At 53.5% G+C, this 25,412-nt stretch overlaps 1 protein-coding gene across 1 annotated transcript in view; it reads right to left on the bottom strand.

The window, feature by feature from the left end:
* ATRX (ATRX chromatin remodeler) overlaps positions 1–23,202 on the bottom strand; it is an 86,967-nt gene extending 63,765 nt beyond the window's left edge. Inside the window, 9 exon segments of the mRNA XM_077479342.1 lie at positions 1,226–3,573; positions 5,795–5,862; positions 9,567–9,676; positions 9,841–9,960; positions 11,009–11,121; positions 11,432–11,481; positions 11,716–11,831; positions 11,834–11,877; positions 23,183–23,202. Coding sequence (XP_077335468.1) covers positions 1,226–3,573; positions 5,795–5,862; positions 9,567–9,676; positions 9,841–9,960; positions 11,009–11,121; positions 11,432–11,481; positions 11,716–11,831; positions 11,834–11,877; positions 23,183–23,202 — 2,989 coding nt within the window.
* Between the last annotated feature and the right edge of the window lie 2,210 nt (positions 23,203–25,412).

Genomic DNA, 25,412 nt, shown 5'->3' with positions numbered 1-25,412 from the left:
TATGTCCCATTGCAGTGATTTCCCCTCACTTCTGTCGCATAGCCAAACAGGAAGCGAGAGGAAATCCCTACAAATTATCCCTTTGGTTGCGCCCCCAGGTTACCAGAACTAGTGCATGCATGAGCAGCAGCCCCACCCCTCTAACACTTACCTAAGCCCATCGCAATCCAGCAATTTGCACGAGAGCCTTGGCTCTCCAGGGTTTCTGCTGCCACATTGGCTCCCACTGTCAATCGCAGTGAGCCAATTAGGAGAGGGCAGGGGTGGGGCGGAGCCGAGCTGCACCTGTATGGACAGAGCAGCGGCTTGGGCCCGATCGCGGCCATCGCCCCGCTGTTTACTAATCCGGCCGATCCCGGCCATCGCCCCGCTGTTTACTAATCCGGCCGATCCCGGCCATCGCCCCGCTGTTTACTAATCCGGCCGATCCCGGCCATCGCCCTGCTGTTTACTAATCCGGCCGATCCCGGCCATCGCCCCGCTGTTTACTAATCCGGCCGATCCCAGCCATCGCCCCGCTGTTTAATAAAAGATGACACATGGGAAACAAGACAAGTGAGCAGAACTGAATCTGAATTCCAGCTCCCCTATGTACCAATAAAGCATTAATCTACTTTTGCCAAAATAAAACAGCTTTCCGTTTATTCTACAGACCCTTAACTCACTGCCTTTATGGAGGTTTCAAAACATTCCATTACTTCTGCCTTACTTGCTGGACAGACTAGAGGTCACAACACAGGAAGGAGTTGACCAGCTGATCTTATTAGCGCACACACCCTGCATCATCTACACTCTGGTCTACTCCTTCCTAAAGTCTGTCCAGGAAGTAAGGCAGAAGTAATGGATACATGTTTGGAAACATCCATAAAGCAAGTGAGGCAAGATGGCCACAGCTAGAAAACAATAGAGGGGTGTTTTTTTATAGTGTTCCTCAACAAAATAAAGCATGGAGACATGGCTGGATAAGGGAGTTTGCTTTGAATAATAAAAATGAATTAAATAGTGTTTTTGGTGCTCAGATGTAATATAGTTCCACTTTAAGAGGTAAATTTAAACAAAAAATCTGAGCGGTTTATCCTGCGATGTACATTTGTTGTGTGAAAACCGGTAAAATGGAATGTTACTAGGCTAGTCTCAGGACAATAGCATAATATGACCACTGGATGGAGCTACTGAACATAGGAAATGCTTATCGGGATATGAATAGTATAAGGCAGGAAAGTACCTGATGACTGGCAGAACTCCGCTTTTGTTAGGACTTCATTTTCTACCAAGGGTTTCATCTTTTGCTCGTCCTCGCTGCCGTCCTCCGAGTTATGGCTTGCATTATCTTGGCTTTCCTCCGACAAGTCAGAAGAGGAGGCCGATTGTTTCTTTGCCTTCTTGCTTTTGCTGCGCTCCTTACTCTTGCTGCGCTCCTTAGCGGTTTTGCTTTTTTTGCGGCCCCTTTCCTCAGCAGAAGAGCCACTTTCTTGGTAGCTCTTGTATTTCTTCTTGGCGGATTTCTTGGCATCCTCGATATTACCTAACTTCTCGATCTTCTTCTCCAGCTCGGAGTCATAGTTGGAGGAGTCTGAGTGGTCTTGTTTCTTTGCAGCAGTTGAGTTTCTGGTTTGTCGTTTGGTCACCTCGGTGCCAGAACTGGAACTCTTTCGCTTTCTCTTCCCTCCACCTTTCTGGCCGTCCTTCTCCTTGGCCGATTTGGTCTCAGCACCGCTCTCGGGTTCAGAGGAGGAGTTGCTCATCAAACCTGCCTTTTTCAAGATGTCAGGCATTTCGTCAGAATCAGAACCACTTTTTGGTGTCTTCTCATCAAATTTTTTAGCTTTTCTACTTTTTGAAGTGGCAGGGCTGTCTAAGGAGGTCGTCTTCTCTTTCCTCTTCCTTGAGGGCTCACTTTTAGACTTTTCCTTATCAGCACCATTTTCCTCCTCCGTATTAGACAAAGTGGGCACTTCATTCTGACGTCGCTTGGGTGTGGTTTTAACTCGCGGAGATTTGCGTCGCTTGGGGTCTTCATTGTCAGATGAATGCTCATTTCCGGAGCTCCTGGCCTCATCACTTCCAGACCCTTTGCCTCTCTGTGATGGAGTGCTCTCGGAGCGCTTCGATCTCTTGGAGAAGGATAACGGGGTCAATTTCAGAATCAACTCCTTTTTAACTGGTGTTTTAGGCTCTTTTTCATCTTTTTTGCTACTTTTTGACTCATTTAGAGCGTTCTGAGCTTCAATCGCGGAATCCAGGCTGTCAAATATATCTTCAGGGACAGAAGAGGGGACAGAAACTATGTCCATGTCCAAAGCTTCTCCAGCGTTGGAGTCAAATGACTGGTCTTTTTTGGTATTCTGAGAAGTGCGCGATTTGGAATCTTTTGGTGATGACTTTGACCTTGAGTTTTCATCCTGCGACTCGGCACCAGACACGGCCTCCTTACTGGTCTTCTCAGAGTTTCTCCTCTTACCTTCACCTGCGGCATGTCGTGATTTCTCAGTGGCCTTTTTCTTTCTGCTTTGCTGTGATTTAGGGCTCTGCTCTTCCACATCAGAATCGATGTCCGAGTTTTTCTGCTCTTGTTCTTCTCCCTGCTCTTCCTTTTCTTCATTAGCAGTTTTATTGTCCATTTCCAAGGGGTCCTCCACCAGCTCCACATCCTCCACCTCCATAGAAGCATCATTCTTCGAGGACGCTTCCACCTCCTTCATCTCATTGCCTTCCACCTCCTTGCCTTCCACCTCATCTCCTTCCACCTCCTGCACCTCATTGTCTTCCATGTCTTCCACATCATCCAGAACTTCAATCGGCTTCCCATTCTGGGCTTTCCCTGGGCTCTCTTCAGAGGCCTTGTGCTTTCCACTTTCACAATTGGTCACCTTTTCCCCGTCACGCACTTTAGTCAAGGATCTCTGGCGTTCGGTGTCCTGTTCGTTCGTTTTTCTCTCTTTTGAATGTTTTGGCTCACTGGTCACATCTTTGCTTTTCTTTGAGGAGCTTTTTCTTTGAGCAGAGGCAAGCTCGAAGGCCAAACGTTCCTCCAGCGCTTCGTGGGCCTTCTTCAAGTCTCCCAAGATGGATTTAAAGGCCTTCAGCTGCCTTACTTTAGTGCTGGAGTTAATAACCGTATTTTCAGATTCCTGCTGTAGAAATTTCATGAAGCTTTTATTTAAATTGGTGGTCGTCTCCACTATTCGCTTTGTTTTTTTTAGCATTTCTTTAGGCACCATAAGTGCTTTGTAGGAATAGGATATTACACCAGAATAGGAACTAGAATGTTTCTCTTGTCCATTACAGCTTGAGGTTTTCTGATTTTGGTCACACACCTTGCCCTTGTCAGTCTCTCCCTTAATTTTCTTTTTATTTTGCTGCAACAGTGTCTCTAAGTTGTCAAACACAGTGTTACACCCCGATACCAAGTCCACCAAGGGCTCCGGCTGGCAAATATAACATCGCCATTTGCTTTCTTCATCCATAATAGTGGAGAGCTCTCTCCGACCAAGGTTCCGGAGGATGCAGGTCTTGCAGAAGGCATTGTGGCAGAAATCGCAGCAAATGAGATTCCCTCCTTCAGCACACCACCTAGACACAAGAGAGCAAAGTTAAATCGGAGAACTACAGCCAGTCTCACACTTACAGCAATCAAATGAGATCATTCTCCTCCATGGGCCGGATTTCATCTGCTTTACGAAAGATTTGTCATGTCCTTTTTATATTATGTTGGTATTAGGACAACTATTTCCAATGATTTTTGGGCAATGTTAAAGAGAGTGGTGTAACAATTGCATTATGGTATTTTTACTGTTATTTGTCCTATTTTACCACTTCCCAGCCAAAGGTACATCATATGTCGTCCTTTAACCACTTCAGGCCCGGAAGGATTTACCCCCTTCCTCACCAGAGCACTTTTTGTGATTCGGCACCGAGTCGCTTTAAATGACAATTGTGCGGTCATGCGACGTGGCTCCCAAACAAAATTTACGTCCTTTTTTTCCCCCCCATAAGTAGAGTTTTTTTTTGGTGGTATTTGATCACCTCTGCGGTTTTTATTTTTTTGCACTATAAACAAAAATATAGTGACAATTTTGAAAAAGCACATTTTTTACTTTTTGCTATAAATATCCCCAAAAAATATACTTTTTTTTTCCCCCTCAGTTTAGGCCGATACATATTCTACATAGTAAAAAAAACGCAATAAGTGTATGATTGGTTTGCGCAAAAGTGATAGCGTCCAGAAAATAGGGGTTCGTTTTATGACATTTAAATTTTTTTTATTTATCTGCGATTTTTATCAAGACTGCGACATTGTGTACACATCGGACAATTTTGACACATTTTTGGGACCATTGGCATTAATACAGCGATCAATGCTAAAAAACTGAATTTCTTACTGTAAAAATGCAGTGAAGGGGTTAACCACTAAGGGGCTAGGGAGGGGTTAAGTGTGTCTTGGGGAGTGTGGCTACGAATGACATCACTGATCACCGCTTCCCATCACAGGGAGCAGAGATCAGTGACACTGTCACTAGGCAGAATGGGGAGATGGTTGTTTACATTAGCATATCCCCATTCTTCAGCTCCATGAGACCATCGCAGGTATCCCCGCGGGACCCAAAATTCTACTCACGGAGCTCCCGGCAGGGTGGCTCACACAGCGGGAAATTCAAAAGGGACGTACCTGTACGCCCACTTGCTCAGCTGTGCCGTTATATATATATATATATATATATATATATAGCGGTCGGTAAGTGGTTAAGTGAGGATATCTGAACAATGGGTGCAGCTAAATGAATCATCCAAATATCTTTTTTGGTCGGCAATTTCCTGCACCGCAAGAATAATCATAGCGGCAGTTCATCCGCTCGATCATTCTTACAGGCGGCGGTGGGAGGGCTGTTCTGTCTCCCCCCCCCCCCCCCACCCTCCAGTGCTTCTACTGGCTCGCCAGTGCAATCGTTGAGCTGGAGAACGGGACGGTCGTCGCCGGAAGTTGAGCATAGTGATTTCTAGTGTGGTCTTCAGCCATCTCTATGACCCTCGGAGGCCCAGGCGCGACATAATGACGCTATGTCCGGGCCGGCAGAAGTAATCAATTCCGGGGACGAAAGGCAGGAGACCGTTTTTTTTATTACGGTCTTTCCAGCCTGAAGGAGAGATATGGGGGCGTGGGGGGGGGTCTTATAGAACCCACATCTCTCCATACACACTATTCCTATTACATGGGATGTTTACATTCCTTTTAATAGGAATAAAAAAGACATCGAATGAGTAAAAATAAAACACATGTGAGGTATCACTGCGATCATTAGAGCGATAATTCTAGCCCAAGACCTCCTCTAACTTTAAATAGGCATCGTAGATGGAGATTTTTTAAGTACCAACATTTGACACCATTCCACAAGTGTGTGCAATTTTAAAGTGCGATATGTTAGGTATCTATTTACTCGGCATATCAGCATCTTTCACATTATACAAAAAAAATTGGGCTAACTTTGCTATTTTTTTTTTAATTCATGAAGCGTTTCTCCCCATCGTTTTCCTGTTGGGTCTTGTTATGGTTTTGTTGTCTTTGTAGAATGTAACTAACTATCTTGGTCATTTCCCTTCGGGATCAATCACGTATTCCGAAAGTGCCAGACAAAAAATCGGCTTCATCTCAGTCAAATGATCTCACTGACCACCATTTTTATTTATGGCAATAAAATGCGAGTTCACCAAACCTGAAATAATAATTCTACTTGGAGGAGGACACTTCATTTCTATACATTGTACAACCAGATAAAGAGTGCGCTCTGCTACCCACCTGCACTGCTCATCCATCCCATCGGCGTCGCGGTTGATGTCGTCACTCATGTAATATTTAAAGCAAGTCTGAAGAGAAAGATTGAGAGAAGGAGAATGTTAGATGTACGGCGGGAGCTCTCACTTCCTACACAGGATGTGAGCATTACTCCCTCTCCTAACATTCTCCCCCAAATGGTTTGGTTATTATGGGATACAATGATAAAGACCTTGGAAAGTAGTGGAGGAATTTAGTGGGCTCTGGTCTCCTCTAGGATGACAAGCACTGTGTTGGGGGACACGTGATGGTAATTCAGGAGATTGGACAGCCCCGTATATCCCCGCACCCCACCTTATGCTGCAGTTTAGTGGCAGACCAGAAGAGAGGGGAGGGACCTGTGGCTTGTAAAGGAAGATTTTAATTTTTTCCAAACACGTCAATTATATTATCTTTATTTTTTGAAACATCCTTTTTCTGTAAATGTTTTATTCGCACCAACCTTGACCTTTTCATAATAAATCCTTATGTTGAAAAGTGTTAACCTTGTCTTTAAAGCTCTTGATGCAAACTATAAACGCTGAGCAGACCTGTCTGTGGTGGCAGTGTGTGTTGCAGGCGCTTATTCTAAACTTATAATTGGTATTGCTAAAATTACAAGTCCCCCCGGCTCTGTCTTTCAAACGGGGGCGGTGGCAGTTAAAGGGTTAATTGTGTAATTAGCCCAGTGACAATCGTTCTCAGGCTGCCCGCACCTAGACTGTGGTCCCGCAAGCTGGAAAATCTTTGTGCTGGGTGCAGCTGAGTGTGGCATTGTTACGTAAGTGACAGCGGGGTGTGGGGTTGGCCGGTCCTTTGTCGCCAGTTAGTGAGGAGGGCAGGGATCTGACACCCGCGTTCGTCACATATTATTCAAACACACGTCAACTTCCTAGACACTACAGTATACATCAGGGATCACAAGCTTCACACGTCGATATACAGAAAACCGACTGACCGATGCAGCTATCTTCACAGTTCCAGTTTTCACCCGCAACACACTAAACGGCCATCATACACAGCCAGGCCATCAGATACCACCGAATTTGTTCAGACCCAGAAGACAGAGATAAACATCTCAGAACACTGGCAGACTCCTTCCACAAGAAAGGTTACAAAGAGAAAACCATCAACAACAGCATAAACACAGCCTTAAAAACCCAAAGAGAAAATCTCCTCCAATACACAGAGAAAAAAATAAAGATGATGTCTTCTAGGATGAAACGCGTCGGGACTCCACTGCAGCCGTGTTTTTTTTGAAAAGCGCTTGATCTACTGTACACATGTGAGTTTACTACTTTTTATTAAATTTCTTTTAAAAACGGAATTACGCTATTTGGTCCCCATTTTCCTTTACATGTGTTCAACTATTTTTATGGATGTGTATGGTTGGAGACAATTTACTGCCCAGTACACGAACGGAACGGTTATACTTGAAATCCCCTTGGAGAATGTACTGCTGAGAAATCTACACACAAACATATAAGCTTTTGTGATCCTTCGAATGTATATTCGTTTGGATCCAATAGATCTGGTAAGCGTATATCTCGCTTGGTGAAGGGAATACCACGTGGTGCCTGCATGATCTTTATATGTAAAGAAGGTGGATGGTGATTTCTTGCACACCTGTGGATCAGACACAGATATCACATATAAGAGACTCTGTATCTCTGTTTTTTTGGACTTCTTCTGTTTCTTCTGTTTGTTTTAAAGGATAGCGCAGTGTTTGTTTGATAGTTTGTGACAATACACAGAGAAAAAATAAAAAAATAACCGAGTACCTCTAGTCACCACATACAACCCAGCACTAGAAGGGATCAAAAAGATAATCAAAGATTTACAACCCATTATAACAGAGGATGACACTCTGAAAGGAATATTCCAACAACCCCCCATTATTGGCTTTTAGACAACCATCCGACCTCAGACACAAACGAATCAGCAGGAAACTTCACTCTGATTATGAAGTCACAAATAATGGAAGCAAACCCTGCAAAAAAAAGCGCTGCAAACTATGCAACCAGATCAATCTATCCAAAAGTGTCACACACACACACACACACACACACACACACACACACAAACGGGACCTTCAATATCATGGGATCTTACAACTGTACCTCCAGCAATGTGGTGGACCTCATCCAATGCAAAAGGTGCAGCAAAGGATCTTATGTTGGTGAAACAGGACAGAAGTTGCAAACGAGGATGAATTTACACCGACACACCATCAAGGAACATAAAGAATAGAGGTCGACCAATATGGGTTTTTCTCTGGCCGATGCCGATATTTAGAAATCATGGTGGCCGATAGCCGATATATGATGCCGATTTTTTGGGCCGATATTTTAGGCCGATTTTATTTTATTTATTTTTTCCCTTTTTATTTATTTTTATTTTTTTTAATCCCCCTTGATCTAACACACCTTTCCCATTGGGGCGTTTTTCAGGAGCTTTTGGGCTAAAAATAGCGCCTGTAAAGTGCCTGCAAAGTGGCTCCCCTGCAGTCTGTGTGAAAGACGGAGTGCTTTCACACTGAGGCGATGCGCTGGCAGGATCTTAAAAAAAAGTCCTGCAAGCAGCACGTTTGGAGTGGTGTATACCGCTCCTCCACCACTCCTGCCCATTGATATGAATGGGCACCACTGCCGAAGCGCATGCAATGCGATTTGGCAGCAGTGCTTCATGGGCGCATTTAACCTCTTCCTTGGCCGCTAGCTGGGTTATATGTGCCCCACTAGCAGCCAAATAGCACCGCTAAAATGATGGTAAAGAGCCGCTAAAACTTGCGTTTTACCATCAACGCCTGCCCGCTCCAGTGTGAAAGCAGTCTTCATAAGTGATACAGAAAATTTCTTACATTTAAACATTTATTAAACAAAACAAACCTCCAATCAGTTTACTTGTATGTATGATTTAGATAAAAAAAAAAAAAAAACCTATGTATTAAATAAAAACAGGAGGTAAAAACTTTTGGACGAAAAAAAAAATGGGCTAACTTTACTGTTTTTATTTTATTTTTAAATAGTGTATTTTTTTCCCAAAAAAATGCATTTGAAAGACCTCTGTGCAAATGCCGTGTGACATAAAATATTGCAACAACCGCTATTTTATTCCCTAGGATCTCTGCTAAAAAAATATATATAATTTTTGGGGGGTCTAAGTGATTTTCTGGCAGAAAATACAGGATTTTTACTTGTAAGCAACAAGTGTCAGAAAAGATTTAGTCTTTAAATGGTTAAACTGAGAACTTCTACACACAGAGATGATTTCATTCATTCAGAAGTGTAAACATTGTATCATTTAGTTCTTTTCTTGGCAGCCCAGAGAGGAGGGAAGTGTTGCTATGATGACTCAGCAACTCACACTGACTTCTTACAGAAGTCATTTCAAAGTCCCGCTGTAGTTCTAAATCGGCTTTTTATCAGCACAATCGGCCGATGCCGATTATTTAAAAAACGGCAAATATCGGCCGATATATCGGTCGACCTCTAATAAAGAAGACAGTTTATGGACACCTGTGGGACATCACTTCTCACAACCGGACCACACTATAGAAAACCTCAATGTTTTAGTTCTTAAAGGGAATTTCAGAACAATCCAGGAAAGGATAAGTATTAGGTAGGCTGCTGCACAGTTTTTTTTTTTACTCTCCTGCTTAGAATACAAACCCTGTGCCTTAAACTCTTAAAATGATTGCCAAAAGCCAATTAAAAGGGAAGGCAGACAAGACACAGAGGGGACTAAAGGAGCATACCTTACAAATGAGGACCTGGAGAGCCGGGTGTCTATAAATGGAGTCCTTGTGAAAGTGATTGACTTGCTGGCCACATGATGTGCAGCTAACGATTCCTTGGAGACCGTCCTCTGCAAAAAAATCACACAAGAGAGTCATGAGTCTTCTATGTAGTCCTGAGAACCCGACGAGTGTTATCACAGTCCTAGTAAAAGTCCCATCTACAACACACGGAAAACTACCACCTCAGTATAAGATGGGGACACACATTGGGCTATCTGTTGTGTCCACTTACCTGGACGTTTCTTGGACAATGAAAGGTCAGGTTTAACTTTACATCGACTTCTAAACTCTGGTCCTTTGAAGTCATCTTTGTCCTCATTTAGAACCGGCTCTGGCTGCACCACAACAGTACCTGAAAGTGAGAGAAAGAATGAAGGAATCCCTGTACCATAATCACTTCCACCAACACAAAACAGAAATCAGGGACCCCCTTATTAAAAAGGCCAGCACCCACCCACCACAACCTGCACTCCCTAAGAAGTGGGAGGTGACACCAGGGTAGCAGTTCTCCGTCAATCCCATTATAAAATGGCCACTAAGGCTCGCTGGGCCCAGGAACATGGCAGGCTGCGGGCATCCCCCCTCCCCCCGAGCCAGGAAGACACGGCAAGCTGCGGACGCCCGAGCCAAAAAGACACGGCAAGCTGCAGACACGCCCTCCCCCCCCCCCCCCCCCCGGAAGACACAGGAAGCTGCGGACGCCCCCCCCGTTCCCGAGCCAAGAACACAGCAGGCTGCGAGCCTCCCCCCCGAGCCAGGAAGACACAGCAAGCTGCGGACGCCCCCCCCCTCCCGAGCTAGGAACACAGCAGGCTGCAGGCACCCCCCCCCCTCCCCAAGCCAGGAAGAAACGGCAAGCTGCGGACGTCTCCAGCCCCCCTCCCCCGAACCAGGAAGACACGGCAGGCTGCGGGCACCCTCCCGAGCCAGGAAGACGTGGCAAGCTGCGGACGTCTCCACCACCCTCCCCCAGAGCCAGGAAGACACGGCAGGCTGCGGGCGTCCCCCCATTTCCCCAGGTCAGGAAGACACGACAGGCTGCGGGCGTCCCCCCCCCCCCTTCCCCAGGTCAGGAAGATACAGCAGGCTGCGGGCGTTGTCCCCCCCCCCCCAGGTCAGGAGGACAAGGCAGGCACCCGACAACCCCCCTCCCCACCCGGCCAGGAAGACAGAAATGATGGCTGCTCCAATCGTTCCTTGGTCGCCATCAGACATCTCATCATTTCCGTTTGGTATCCTGTCATGGGCACAGGAAGTGAGGGAAATCTCACTACTGGGGACATAAAAACAAAATCTGACTGAGGATCTGACCAAACCGCCCCCCCCCCCCCCCCCCACTCTCACAAGTGTGTATTAGAGAACCAAATATAAAAAGGTAAAAGGAAGAAGAGCACACATACCTAGAGGTAAGCTCTCCATATCCACCTCAGGGTCAGAGTTTGTGTCCGCTATGACAATCTCTTCTTTGGGATCCTCGTCAGACTCCACATACTTCGTCACAAAGGAGGGCTTCCTACAAACAGAAACCAACCAATGACATCATTAACTATATCCGCATCATTTACACCAAGGAGAGGGGTGTGGCTTCAGAATGACCCCCATTGGTCAGAACTCGTCGTGATGGACATCACTAGCGGAGTGGCACAACCCGTCGTGATGGACATCACTAGAGCAGTGGCACAACCCGTCGTGATGGACATCACTAGAGCAGTGGCACAACCCGTCGTGATTGAGGCCCCTATGGTAGCAGAGATCATCTTTGAAGCGACTGATTTCCTGAACCAACAAAGGTGAATAATAAAAATATAAAATTGGCAGATTACCTTTTTGAGCGAGATGTTCCCAGGAGCCTGGACTTCTCCGAGGACCCTCCCTGGAGAAGAGAAGAACATGGTGTCAGGAGATGGGGGGAACGTCATTCACGAAGGAAACATTTTTACCAAAAGAACGTGTACAAGGCGACTGAGCTTCCAGATCAAATGAGAAAACCAGGAGGGTGCACACAGGTAGGTCTTGCTGCGTCATTACACGGTAGGTACACATTGTACCCTCACATATTGTTACACCCCCCCCCCCCCCCACACACACACACAGGACATCCAGGTACCTCTTCCATGCTGGTCTCCATGGGGAGGGATCTGTGGGAGGATCTAGACTTTGGCGCACTCTTGGCGGCGGATTGTCTGCTGGGTGAAGTGGTGTCCTCCGACTCCTCCGAGGAGCTAAATATTCGTGAAGTTTTTGCACCAACGTGTTTAACTTGCTTTCACTGGAGAGAGAAAGAAAGAAAAACACAAATTCAATTTATTCCATTTATACCAATTATTCCAAATGTATTCCAATCCCCCCCAAATACAGTCCTATGGTCATTATAGTCTGCCTGTACTGGTTTCAGAGCTGATAGAATAGAAATGATGGATGTGTATTGACCAGATCCTCATCGGGGGTGGGGACGCTGGCATATAACAGAAGATATGATCAGAGCAGGAATGAAAACATTGAAGCCTGTGGAGCCGGGGGACGTCTGCAGAGGAGCACACACATCACTGCAGCAGGCCAGGATTCCAGGATACACCCACTCACTGACCAGTATGTGCACTCCATGGGGGGAGCTCCCAGCACACAACCTGTGATAGACATCCGCAGCTGTGTAGAGGAGGGTGTGCATTCCCTCCACTCAGGTCTCAGATTACACTCTCTGCTGGGCAGTGGTAGACATCTGATCCCCTCCCTTCTGGAGCTCAGGAATGCCGTGTACATTCTGCACTGCAAAGCCATTCTAGATACTGAAAATTTAATGTAAAAGCATCAGTCTGCAGTCCCCCTCCCCACATATACAGTTTATACTCCCCCCCACGTATACACAGTCTATACTCCCCCCCCCCACACGTATCACACAGTCTATACTCCCCCCCCCCCCCCGCACAAAAACAGTCTATACTCTCTCCCCCCGTATAAACAGTCTATACTCCCCCCCCCCGTATAAACAGTCTATACTCCCCCCCCCCGTATAAACAGTCTATACTCTCTCCCTCCCCGTATAAACAGTCTATACTCTCTCCCCCCCCGTATAACAGTCTATACTCTCTCCCCCCCCCCCGTATAAACAGTCTATACTCTCTCCCCCCCCCCGTATAAACAGTCTATACTCTCTCCCCCCCCCGTATAAACAGTCTATACTCTCTCCCCCCCCCCGTATAAACAGTCTATACTTCTCCCCCCCCCGTATAAACAGTCTATACTCTCTCCCCCCCGTATAAACAGTCTATACTCTCTCCCCCCCGTATAAACAGTCTATACTCTCTCCCCCCCCGTATAAACAGTCTATACTCTCTCCCCCCCCCGTATAAACAGTCTATACTCTCTCCCCCCCCGTATAAACAGTCTATACTCTCTCCTCCCCCCGTATAAACAGTCTATACTCTCCCCCCCCCGTATAAACAGTCTATACTCTCCCCCCCCGTATAAACAGTCTATACTCTCCCCCCCCGTATAAACAGTCTATACTCTCCCCCCCCGTATAAACAGTCTATACTCTCCCCCCCCGTATAAACAGTCTATACACTCCCCCCCGTATAAACAGTCTATACACTCCCCCCCCCCCCGTATAAACAGTCTATACACTCCCCCCCCGTATAAACAGTCTATACACTCCCCCCCCCGTATAAACAGTCTATACACTCCCCCCCGTATAAACAGTCTATACACTCCCCCCCCCGTATAAACAGTCTATACACTCCCCCCCCGTATAAAACAGTCTATACACTCCCCCCCCCCGTATAAACAGTCTATACACTCCCCCCCCCCGTATAAACAGTCTATACACTCCCCCCCCCGTATAAACAGTCTATACACTCCCCCCCCCCCGTATAAACAGTCTATACACTCCCCCCCCCGTATAAACAGTCTATACACTCCCCCCCCCCCGTATAAACAGTCTATACACTCCCCCCCCCGTATAAACAGTCTATACACTCCCCCCCCCCGTATAAACAGTCTATACACTCCCCCCCCGTATAAACAGTCTATACACTCCCCCCCGTATAAACAGTCTATACACTCCCCCCCGTATAAACAGTCTATACACTCCCCCCCCCCGTATAAACAGTCTATACACTCCCCCCCGTATAAACAGTCTATACACTCCCCCCCCGTATAAACAGTCTATACACTCTCCCCCCCGTATAAACAGTCTACACTCTCCCCCCCGTATAAACAGTCTACACTCTCCCCCCACCACCATGTATACACAGTCTATACCCCATATATATATATATATATATACACACACATACATACACACACATACATACAGTCTATCCCACCCACCCCCATACATACATGTAAAACATGGATGTACACAAGGAGAATAATGCGATATACAGAGAGCACGCAGAGAGGACAGAATTATCTAATATAATGACAGCAGAGATGTGAAGGAGCCCCTAGAGCTGCACAATTAATCGCCAAGAATAGTTTTCGCGATCGTGACTAAAGTGTTTCACAATTCTTTCTATGCAGAGAATTCTCTTTGCTCTTCTGAAGCCACCAAAAGAAAGGAAGAGAAAAAAAACGGGCAGTCTGCCGAGAATCACAAATTTCTTTATCAGTGGAACTTCAGTATAAACATTGTAACAATCTGTCAATGGAATAGACTAAAGTGAAAAACGTTTAACCACTAAACCTTTTTCTGACTTGTTGGTTTCAAGTTCAAATTATTTATTTTTTTTGCTAGAAAATTACTTAGAACCCCAAAAAATAAATACATACATATATACATACATACACAAACACACACTTTTTTTTTAGTAGACACCATAGAGAATAAAATGGTGGTTGTTCCATCAGAGATCATGGACCCGGTGCTCTTCCCCCCTCCCCCCCCCCCATCATTGCTGCAGCCTACAGCTGGGAGTTGTCCCCCCTAAATCAGTGCTGCAGCCTATAGTCGGGGGTACGCCCCAACCCCTCATCAGTGCTGCAGCCTATAGCCGGGAGTCTTTCCCCCACCCCTAATCAGTGCTGCAGCCTATAGCCAGGGGTTCTCCCCCCCCCCCAATCAGTGCTGCAGCCTATAGCCGGGGTTCTTCCCACCCCCCTGGCCCCTAATCAGTGCTGCAGCCTATAGCTGGGATTCTTCCACCCCTAATCAGTGCTGCAGCCTATAGCCGGGGGTTCTTCGCCCCCCCCACCCCTAATCAGTGCTGCAGCCTATAGCCGGGGGCGAGGATCAAGCAGTAAAAGTATACAAGAAGGTTCCACGGAAACCGACTTCCATACACCCCCAATCCATGTATGGATGCCTCTCAGCATTCACTACCCGACGACCCAATCCGACCCAATCCAGCAGGCTCCCCCTCCCCCTGAAACTCCAGTACTTGGGAGGAGCCTCAGCATCATGTACAGTGAAGGGCTGGTGGAGGGAGGAGTCAGACCCAGAAGACACCCCCCCAGGCCCATTCACCGCCTGCACTGTGTTTGGGGCTGCAAATCAGCATGGCAGGGGGCGTGTCATCTGAATTTTATCACAACATAGATCGTTATTACAAGTGTACAATGTGACATTCCATTCACATAAGGGCCGGTTCACACAGCGAGGCGATGCGAGGCGACACGGCTCGCCTCGCCTCGCTCCCGCAAGTCGCCCCCGTTCTGTACAATGGAACAGTTCTGAGAGGAGCGACTCGAGTCGCTCCGACTCAGAAAAAAGGTTCCTGTACTACTTCTGGGCGACTTCGGGGGCGACTTGCATTGACTTCTATACAGAAGTCCTCTGCAAGTCGCCGCTGAGGTCCCCGCAGGTCGCGGCGAGGCAAGTCGGAGACGCCTCGCCGCGCCTCGCTGTGTGAACCGGCCCTAACTGTACAGATGAACGGTGTGATATTATCTATACATGTTCCGGAGTCTCCGCCATTCTGCACTGAAGACGATTGTCCATCATTGCACCACGATTGTCCATCATTGCACCGCCCCGAGATCGTCCATGGGGAGAAATAACCTCAGCGTGAGAGGATCGGGCACAAGGGGGCACTCTTATCCCATATACCCCACATTTACAGACGGATTTACATCAAACAAGATCGTCATTTCACTCTGGATGGAGTGGGGGGGAGGGGGAGGGGGGTGGAGTTCATAACCTTTGTCAGGTCATTTTCTGCCATCTGTGTTCCCATTGGGGAGGAGATTTCCCTTCACTTGCTGTCCCATAGACAGAACAGGAAGTGAGAGGAAATTACTACCAAGTGAATGAATAGGGGGGGCATTGGAAGATTTCCCCTCTATTCCTGTTCTGGGGACAGCCGGAAATAGTGATAAAACCCGACCGGTGATCCAGCCCCTCTCCACTCCGTCCAACACTAAAATAAAAAAAAAAAAAAAACAACCTTCACCTTTAAATTACATTTTAGGGTCCCCAGTATTACAATTGACAGCGGAGTTCACCTTTAATACAACCTCAACAGAAATCGCCAGAAAACAATCGCTACACCGAAACCAAAGATCAGCTCTACACAATCGCTACAATGTGTCATCATCCGAGTGTAAGATGTGTCACCATGGATACCATGTGACCTCATCACTCACATCTCCATCCCATCATCTCTATTCAACCCTCCCCCGATCATCATCATTCAGATCTCCCTAAGGAGGGAGGGAGGACTACTTCCTAGGCCCCCGACACAGGGGTGGGGGGGGGCGCGCCTCCTAGGCCCCCGACACACAGGGGGGGGGGGAGCCTCCTAGGCCCCCCGACACACAGGGGGGGGGAGCCTCCTAGGCCCCCCGACACACAGGGGGGGGGAGCCTCCTAGGCCCCCCGACACACAGGGGTGGGTGGGGGGGGGGGGGGGGGGGGAGAGCCTCCTAGGCCCCCCGACACACAGGGGTGGGGGGGGGGGAGAGCCTCCTAGGCCCCCGACACACAGGGGTGGGGGGGGGGGAGAGCCTCCTAGGCCCCCCGACACACAGGGGTGGGGGGGGGGGGGAGAGCCTCCTAGGCCCCCAGACACACAGGGGTGGGGGGGGGGGGGAGAGCCTCCTAGGCCCCCAGACACACAGGGGTGGGGAGAGCCTCCTAGGCCCCCAGACACACAGGGGTGGGGAGAGCCTCCTAGGCCCCCAGACACACAGGGGTGGGGAGAGCCTCCTAGGCCCCCAGACACACAGGGGTGGGGAGAGCCTCCTAGGCCCCCAGACACACAGGGGTGGGGAGAGCCTCCTAGGCCCCCAGACACACAGGGGTGGGGAGAGCCTCCTAGGCCCCCAGACACACAGGGGTGGGGAGAGCCTCCTAGGCCCCCAGACACACAGGGGTGGGGAGAGCCTCCTAGGCCCCCAGACACACAGGGGTGGGGAGAGCCTCCTAGGCCCCCAGACACACAGGGGTGGGGAGAGCCTCCTAGGCCCCCAGACACACAGGGGTGGGGAGAAGCCTCCTAGGCCCCCAGACACACAGGGGTGGGAGAGCCTCCTAGCCCCCAGACACACAGGGGTGGGGGGGGGGAGCCTCCTAGGCCCCCAGACACACAGGGGTGGGGGGGAGCCTCCTAGGCCCCCAGACACACAGGGGTGGGAGAGCCTCCTAGGCCCCCAGACACACAGGGGTGGGAGAGCCTCCTAGGCCCCCAGACACACAGGGGTGGGAGAGCCTCCTAGGCCCCCAGACACACAGGGGTGGGGGGGGGGAGAGCCTCCTAGGCCCCCAGACACACAGGGGTGGGAGAGCCTCCTAGGCCCCCAGACACACAGGGGTGGGGGGGGGGGGGGAGAGCCTCCTAGGCCCCCAGACACACAGGGGTGGGGGGGAGCCTCCTAGGCCCCCAGACACACAGGGGTGGGGGGGGGGGCCTCCTAGGCCCCCAGACACACAGGGGTGGGGGGGAGCCTCCTAGGCCCCCAGACACACAGGGGTGGGGGGGAGCCTCCTAGGCCCCCAGACACACAGGGGTGGGGGGGAGCCTCCTAGGCCCCCAGACACACAGGGGTGGGGAGAGCCTCCTAGGCCCCCAGACACACAGGGTGGGGGGGGGGGGGGGGAGAGCCTCCTAGGCCCCCAGACACACAGGGGTGGGGGGGAGCCTCCTAGGCCCCCAGACACACAGGGGTGGGGGGGGGGGGGGAGAGCCTCCTAGGCCCCCAGACACACAGGGGTGGGGGGGGGGGGGGGGAGAGCCTCCTAGGCCCCCAGACACACAGGGGTGGGGGGGGGGGGGGGGGGAGAGCCTCCTAGGCCCCCAGACACACAGGGGGGGGGGGGGGGGAGCCTCCTAGGCCCCCAGACACACAGGGGTGGGGGGGGGGGGGGGGGAGAGCCTCCTAGGCCCCCAGACACAGGGGTGGGGGGGGGGGGAGAGCCTCCTAGGCCCCCAGACACACAGGGGTGGGGGGGGAGAGCCTCCTAGGCCCCCAGACACACAGGGGTGGGGGGGGGAGAGCCTCCTAGGCCCCCAGACACACAGGGGTGGGGGGGAGAGCCTCCTAGGCCCCCAGACACACAGGGGTGGGGGGGGAGAGCCTCCTAGGCCCCCAGACACACAGGGGTGGGGGGGGGAGAGCCTCCTAGGCCCCCAGACACACAGGGGTGGGGGGGGGAGAGCCTCCTAGGCCCCCAGACACACAGGGGTGGGGGGGGAGAGCCTCCTAGGCCCCCAGACACACAGGGGTGGGGGGAGGGAGGAGCCTCCTAGGCCCCCAGACACACAGGGGTGGGGGGGGGAGAGCCTCCTAGGCCCCCAGACACACAGGGGTGGGGGGGGGGAGAGCCTCCTAGGCCCCCAGACACACAGGGGCGGGGGGGGGGAGAGCCTCCTAGGCCCCCGACACACAGGGGCGGGGGGGGGCCGCCTCCTAGGCCCCCCGACACACAGGGGCGGGGGGGGGCCGCCTCCTAGGCCCCCCGACACACAGGGGCGGGGGGGGGGGCCGCCTCCTAGGCCCCCCGACACACAGGGGCGGGGGGGGGGGCCGCCTCCTAGGCCCCCCGACACACAGGGGCGGGCCGCCTCCTAGGCCCCCCGACACACAGGGGCGGGGGGGGCCGCCTCCTAGGCCCCCCGACACACAGGGGCGGGGGGGGGGCCGCCTCCTAGGCCCCCCGACACACAGGGGCGGGGGGGGCCGCCTCCTAGGCCCCCCGACACACAGGGGCGGGGGGGGGGCCGCCTCCTAGGCCCCCCGACACACAGGGGCGGGGGGGGGGGCCGCCTCCTAGGCCCCCCGACACACAGGGGCGGGGGGGGCCGCCTCCTAGGCCCCCCGACACACAGGGGCGGGCCGCCTCCTAGGCCCCCCGACACACAGGGGCGGGCCGCCTCCTAGGCCCCCCGACACACAGGGGCGGGCCGCCTCCTAGGCCCCCCGACACACAGGGGCGGGGGGGGCGCCTCCTAGGCCCCCCGACACACAGGGGCGGGGGGGGCGCCTCCTAGGCCCCCCGACACACAGGGGCGGGGGGGGGCGCCTCCTAGGCCCCCCGACACACAGGGGCGGGGGGGGCGCCTCCTAGGCCCCCCGACACACAGGGGCGGGGGCGGGCCGCCTCCTAGGCCCCCAGACACACAGGGGTGGGGGGGGGAGAGCCTCCTAGGCCCCCAGACACACAGGGGTGGGGGGGGGAGAGCCTCCTAGGCCCCCAGACACACAGGGGCGGGGGGGGGAGAGCCTCCTAGGCCCCCCCGACACACAGGGGCGGGGGGGGCCGCCTCCTAGGCCCCCCGACACACAGGGGCGGGGGGGGGCCGCCTCCTAGGCCCCCCGACACAGGGGCGGGGGGGGGGGCCGCCTCCTAGGCCCCCCGACACACAGGGGCGGGGGGGGGCCGCCTCCTAGGCCCCCCGACACACAGGGGCGGGCCGCCTCCTAGGCCCCCCGACACACAGGGGCGGGCCGCCTCCTAGGCCCCCCGACACACAGGGGCGGGCCGCCTCCTAGGCCCCCCGACACACAGGGGCGGGGGGGGGCGCCTCCTAGGCCCCCCGACACACAGGGGCGGGGGGGGGCGCCTCCTAGGCCCCCCGACACACAGGGGCGGGGGGGGGCGCCTCCTAGGCCCCCCGACACACAGGGGCGGGGGCGGGCCGCCTCCTAGGCCCCCCGACACACAGGGGCGGGGGGGGGCGCCTCCTAGGCCCCCCGACACACAGGGGCGGGGGGGGCGCCTCCTAGGCCCCCCGACACACAGGGGCGGGGGGGCCGCCTCCTAGGCCCCCGACACACAGGGGCGGGGGGGGGCCGCCTCCTAGGCCCCCCGACACACAGGGGCGGGGGGGGGCCGCCTCCTAGGCCCCCCGACACACAGGGGCGGGGGGGGGCCGCCTCCTAGGCCCCCCGACACACAGGGGCGGGGGGGGGCCGCCTCCTAGGCCCCCCGACACACAGGGGCGGGGGGGGGCCGCCTCCTAGGCCCCCCGACACACAGGGGTGGGGGGGGGCCACCTCCTAGGCCCCCCGACACACAGGGGTGGGGGGGGGCCACCTCCTAGGCCCCCCGACACACAGGCCCCCGACACAGAAAGCAATAAAAACCTGACAGATGGTGGTCACTTTCATTATATTTAGGAGCTGAGAACATCCTCAAAACATGAGGAACTCCAGAAAAAAAAATTCGGCACTCGGATGGATCTCATTCCATTATAACCCAATGTGACAATCAATCAATCAATCAATACACGGCTCAACAGATAGAGCTGAACAGGAATTCCAGGTCTGATTATTTTTGCTTTGTTACAGTTTGGACCAAAGTACCCAAGTATATAAACACTGGAATAGACACTGCCACACTACACACACACACAGCCGCCACACTACACACACACACACACAGCCGCCACACTACACACACACACACACAGCCGCCACACTACACACACACACACACAGCCGCCACACACACACACACACACAGCCGCCACACTACACACACACACAGCCGCCACACTACACACACACACACAGCCGCCACACTACACACACACACACAGCCGCCACACTACACACACACACACAGCCGCCACACTACACACACACACACAGCCGCCACACTACACACACACACACAGCCGCCACACTACACACACACACAGCCGCCACACTACACACACACACAGCCGCCACACTACACACACACACAGCCGCCACACTACACACACACACACAGCCGCCACACTACCACACACACACACAGCCGCCACACTACACACACACACACAGCCGCCACACTACACACACACACACAGCCGCCACACTACACACACACACACAGCCGCCACACTACACACACACACACAGCCGCCACACTACACACACACACACAGCCGCCACACTACACACACACACACAGCCGCCACACTACACACACACACACAGCCGCCACACTACACACACACACACAGCCGCCACACTACACACACACACAGCCGCCACACTACACACACACACAGCCGCCACACTACACACACACACAGCCGCCACACTACACACACACACAGCCGCCACACTACACACACACACAGCCGCCACACTACACACACACACAGCCGCCACACTACACACACACACAGCCGCCACACTACACACACACACAGCCGCCACACTACACACACACAGCCGCCACACTACACACACAGCCGCCACACTACACACACAGCCGCCACACTACACACACACACAGCCGCCACAGCGCTCTACTGGCTTCCAAGTCCCACGCTGAGCGGCTGCGCTCCAGCACCGAGCACAGGAGGTGGCTGATTGGGACAGACATTATTTGGAGAATGCTGAGCACTCTGATTGGATGAGGTGGACAGGAAAATTATTCCGAAAATACAAAAGCAATCTCTGAATGGTGCTGAGAGGCCAATGAAACCTATAAGCTGGAGATCCCTGTAGTAGAGGTGCAGTGAGTTGGGTCAGAGGACGATCCGAGGGAACTAGACAGGGGTGGGGGAAATCAGAGGACCGGACGGGGGACCTATACGGGAGTGGATCAGAGGACCGGACGGGGGACCTATACGGGAGTGATCAGAGGACCGGACGGGGGACCTATACGGGAGTGGATCAGAGGACCGGACGGGGGACCTATACGGGAGTGGATCAGAGGACCGGACGGGGGACCTATACGGGAGTGGATCAGAGGACCGGACGGGGGACCTATACGGGGACGGGGCGCTGGGGACATCGGAGGACGGTGCGCGCGCGGGGGGGTTGGGGGGCGCTGGGGACATCGGAGGACGGTGCGCGGGCGGGGGGGTTGGGGGGCGCTGGGGACATCGGAGGACGGTGCGCGGGCGGGGGGGTGGGGGCGCGCGGGGGACATCGGAGGACGGTGCGCGCGCGGGGGGGTTGGGGGCGCTGGGGACATCGGAGGACGGTGCGCGGGCGGGCGGGGGTGGGGGCGCGCGGGGGACATCGGAGGACGGTGCGCGCGCGGGGGGGTTGGGGGCGCTGGGGACATCGGAGGACGGTGCGCGCGGAGGGGGACGCTGGAGACATCGGAGGACGGTGCGTGCGGAGGGGGGCGCTGGAGACATCGGAGGACGGTGCGCGCGGAGGGGGGGCGCTGGAGACATCGGAGGACGGTGCGCGCGGAGGGGGGGCGCTGGAGACATCGGAGGACGGTGCGCGCGGAGGGGGGGCGCTGGAGACATCGGAGGACGGTGCGCGCGGAGGGGGGGGCGCTGGAGACATCGGAGGACGGTGCGCGCGGAGGGGGGGCGCTGGAGACATCGGAGGACGGTGCGCGCGGAGGGGGGGGCGCTGGGGACATCGGAGGACGGTGCGCGCGGAGAGGGGGGGGGGCGCTGGGGACATCGGAGGACGGTGCGCGCGGAGGGGGGGGGGGCGCTGGGGACATCGGAGGACGGTGCGCGCGGAGGGGGGGGGGGCGCTGGGGACATCGGAGGACGGTGCACGCGGAGGGGGGGGGGCGCTGGGGACATCGGAGGACGGTGCGCGCGGAGGGGGGGCGCTGGGGACATCGGAGGACGGTGCGCGCGGAGGGGGGGGGGCGCTGGGGACATCGGAGGACGGGAAGGTGTAGGGGTACAATTCGGAGTCACCCTTCACACACAGGTCGGTCCCGGGGGGGGGTCACAGGAGGGTGAAGGGGTACAATTGGGGGTCACCCGACAGGTCGGTCCGGGGGGGCCCCAGGAGGGTGTAGGTGTACAATTCGGGGTCACCCATCACAGGTCGGTCCCAGGGGGTGTTGGGGTACAATTCGGGGTCACCCTTGACATGTCAGTCCCGGGGGGGGGGGGTCACCCTTCACAGGTCAGTCACAGGTGGGTGTAGGGGTACAATTCAGGGTCACTCATCACGGTTGTCAGGGGGGGGTCACACTGGACCCTGTGGGGGTTTCCATCTTTGGGGGTCACTCTGGGGGTATCAGGTGGGAAGCTCCGCCCACAATAGGGACCCCAAGGCCTCCTGTGCTCTAGCTCCACCCACAGTAGGGCTCCTGAGGCCTACACTCTGATAGCTCCACCCACTATGGGGCCCCGGGCTCCACTACCCGTCACTCTGGGGCCCTGAGTCGCGTGGCTCCTCCCCCTCCGGGGCCCCGGTATGGCGGTGAGGCCTACCTCTTGGGCTCTGCTGTCATGTCGCTCCCCGGCCCCGGCACTCCGCTCCGCTCCGGCCTTCCTCTCACCGACCTCCGTCCATTCCCGGGCAGGAAGAGAAGTGAGACTCCGGCTCCGGCTCCTCCCCCTCTCCCCTCACACGGCGCTCAGCACAAACAAAGCCGCAGCCGCCATCTTGTCCGGGGAGAGCGAGAGAGAGAAACGCATTAAATTGGCGCTTCCTTCCCCCACCCGCATGCTGCACGCCCATTGGCTGCCCGCTCACCTCACAGCGTTTCCCATTGGTCAGCCTATCAGTGCGGAGGAGATGTTACCCGGTATAGTGACGTCACCAATTCACAGAAATGTCATTGGAGCGTTCTGAGAGACTTTTTCTCCCTCCACCACAAAGTGAAGTCTATAGAAGTCTATAGGATCACCATAGAGACCTCAGACCTCACATACAAGTCCATAGAATCACCATAGAGATCTCAGACCTCCCATAGAAGTCAATAGGACCACCATAGAGACCTCAGACCTCCATACAAGTCTATAGGATCACCATAGACACCTCAGACCTCCCATACAAGTCTATAGGATCACCATAGAGACCTCAGACCTCCATACAAGTCTATAGGACCACCATAGAGACCTCAGACCTCCCATACAAGTCCATAGGATCACCATAGAGACCTCAGACCTCCATACAAGTCTATAGGACCACCATAGAGACCTCAGACCTCCCATACAAGTCCATAGGATCACCATAGAGACCTCAGACCTCCATACAAGTCTATAGGACCACCATAGAGACCTCAGACCTCCCATACAAGTCCATAGGATCACCATAGAGACCTCAGACCTCCATACAAGTCTATAGGACCACCATAGAGACCTCAGACCTCCCATACAAGTCCATAGGATCACCATAGAGACCTCAGACCTCCATACAAGTCTATAGGATCACCATAGAGACCTCAGACCTCCATACAAGTCTATAGGACCACCATAGAGACCTCAGACCTCCATACAAGTCCATAGGATCACCATAGACACCTCAGACCTCCCATACAAGTCTTTAGGATCACCATAGGGACGTCAGATCTCCATACAAGTCTATAGGATCACCATAGAGACCTCAGACCTCCATACAAGCCTATAGGACCACCATAGAGACCTCAGACCTCCCATACAAGTCCATAGGATCACCATAGAGACCTCAGACCTCCCATACAAGTCCATAGGATCACCATAGAGACCTCAGACCTCCATACAAGTCTATAGGACCACCATAGAGACCTCAGACCTCCCATACAAGTCCATAGGATCACCATAGAGACCTCAGACCTCCATACAAGTCTATAGGATCACCATAGAGACCTCAGACCTCCATACAAGTCTATAGGACCACCATAGAGACCTCAGACCTCCATACAAGTCCATAGGATCACCATAGACACCTCAGACCTCCCATACAAGTCTATAGGATCACCATAGGGACGTCAGATCTCCATACAAGTCTATAGGATCACCATAGAGACCTCAGACCTCCATACAAGCCTATAGGACCACCATAGAGACCTCAGACCTCCCATACAAGTCCATAGGATCACCATAGAGACCTCAGACCTCCCATACAAGTCCATAGGATCACCATAGAGACCTCAGACCTCCATACAAGTCTATAGGACCACCATAGAGACCTCAGACCTCCCATACAAGTCCATAGGATCACCATAGAGACCTCAGACCTCCCATACAAGTCTATAGAAGTCTATAGGATCACCAATCCATAGAGACCTCAAACCTCCCATACAAGTCTATAGGATCACCATAGAGACATCAGACCTCCCATACAAGTCGATAGGATCACCATAGAGACATCAGACCTCCTATAGAAGTCTATAGGATCACCATAGAGACATCAGGCCTCCCAAACAAGTCTATAGGATCACCATAGAGACCTCAGACCTCCATGCAAGTCTATAGGATCACCATAGAGACCTCAGACCTCCCATACAAGTCTATAGGATCACCATAGAGACCTCAGACCTCCCATACAAGTCTATAGGATCACCATAGAGACATCAGACCTCCCATAGAAGTCTATAGGATCACCATAGAGACCTCAGGCCTCCCATACAAGTCTATAGGATCACCATAGAAGTCTATAGGATCACCATAGAGACATCAGACCTCCCATAGAAGTCTATATGATCACCATAGAGACCTCAGACCTCCCATACAAGTC

This window comes from Lithobates pipiens, unplaced genomic scaffold (genome assembly GCF_037356315.1).
Source record: "Lithobates pipiens isolate NorthernLeopardFrog02 unplaced genomic scaffold, aLitPip1_a1.2 Scaffold_158, whole genome shotgun sequence".
Taxonomy (NCBI): Eukaryota; Metazoa; Chordata; class Amphibia; order Anura; family Ranidae; genus Lithobates; species Lithobates pipiens.
Note: the sequence above shows the minus strand (reverse complement) of the source record. Positions and strands in the feature narration are given on the sequence as shown.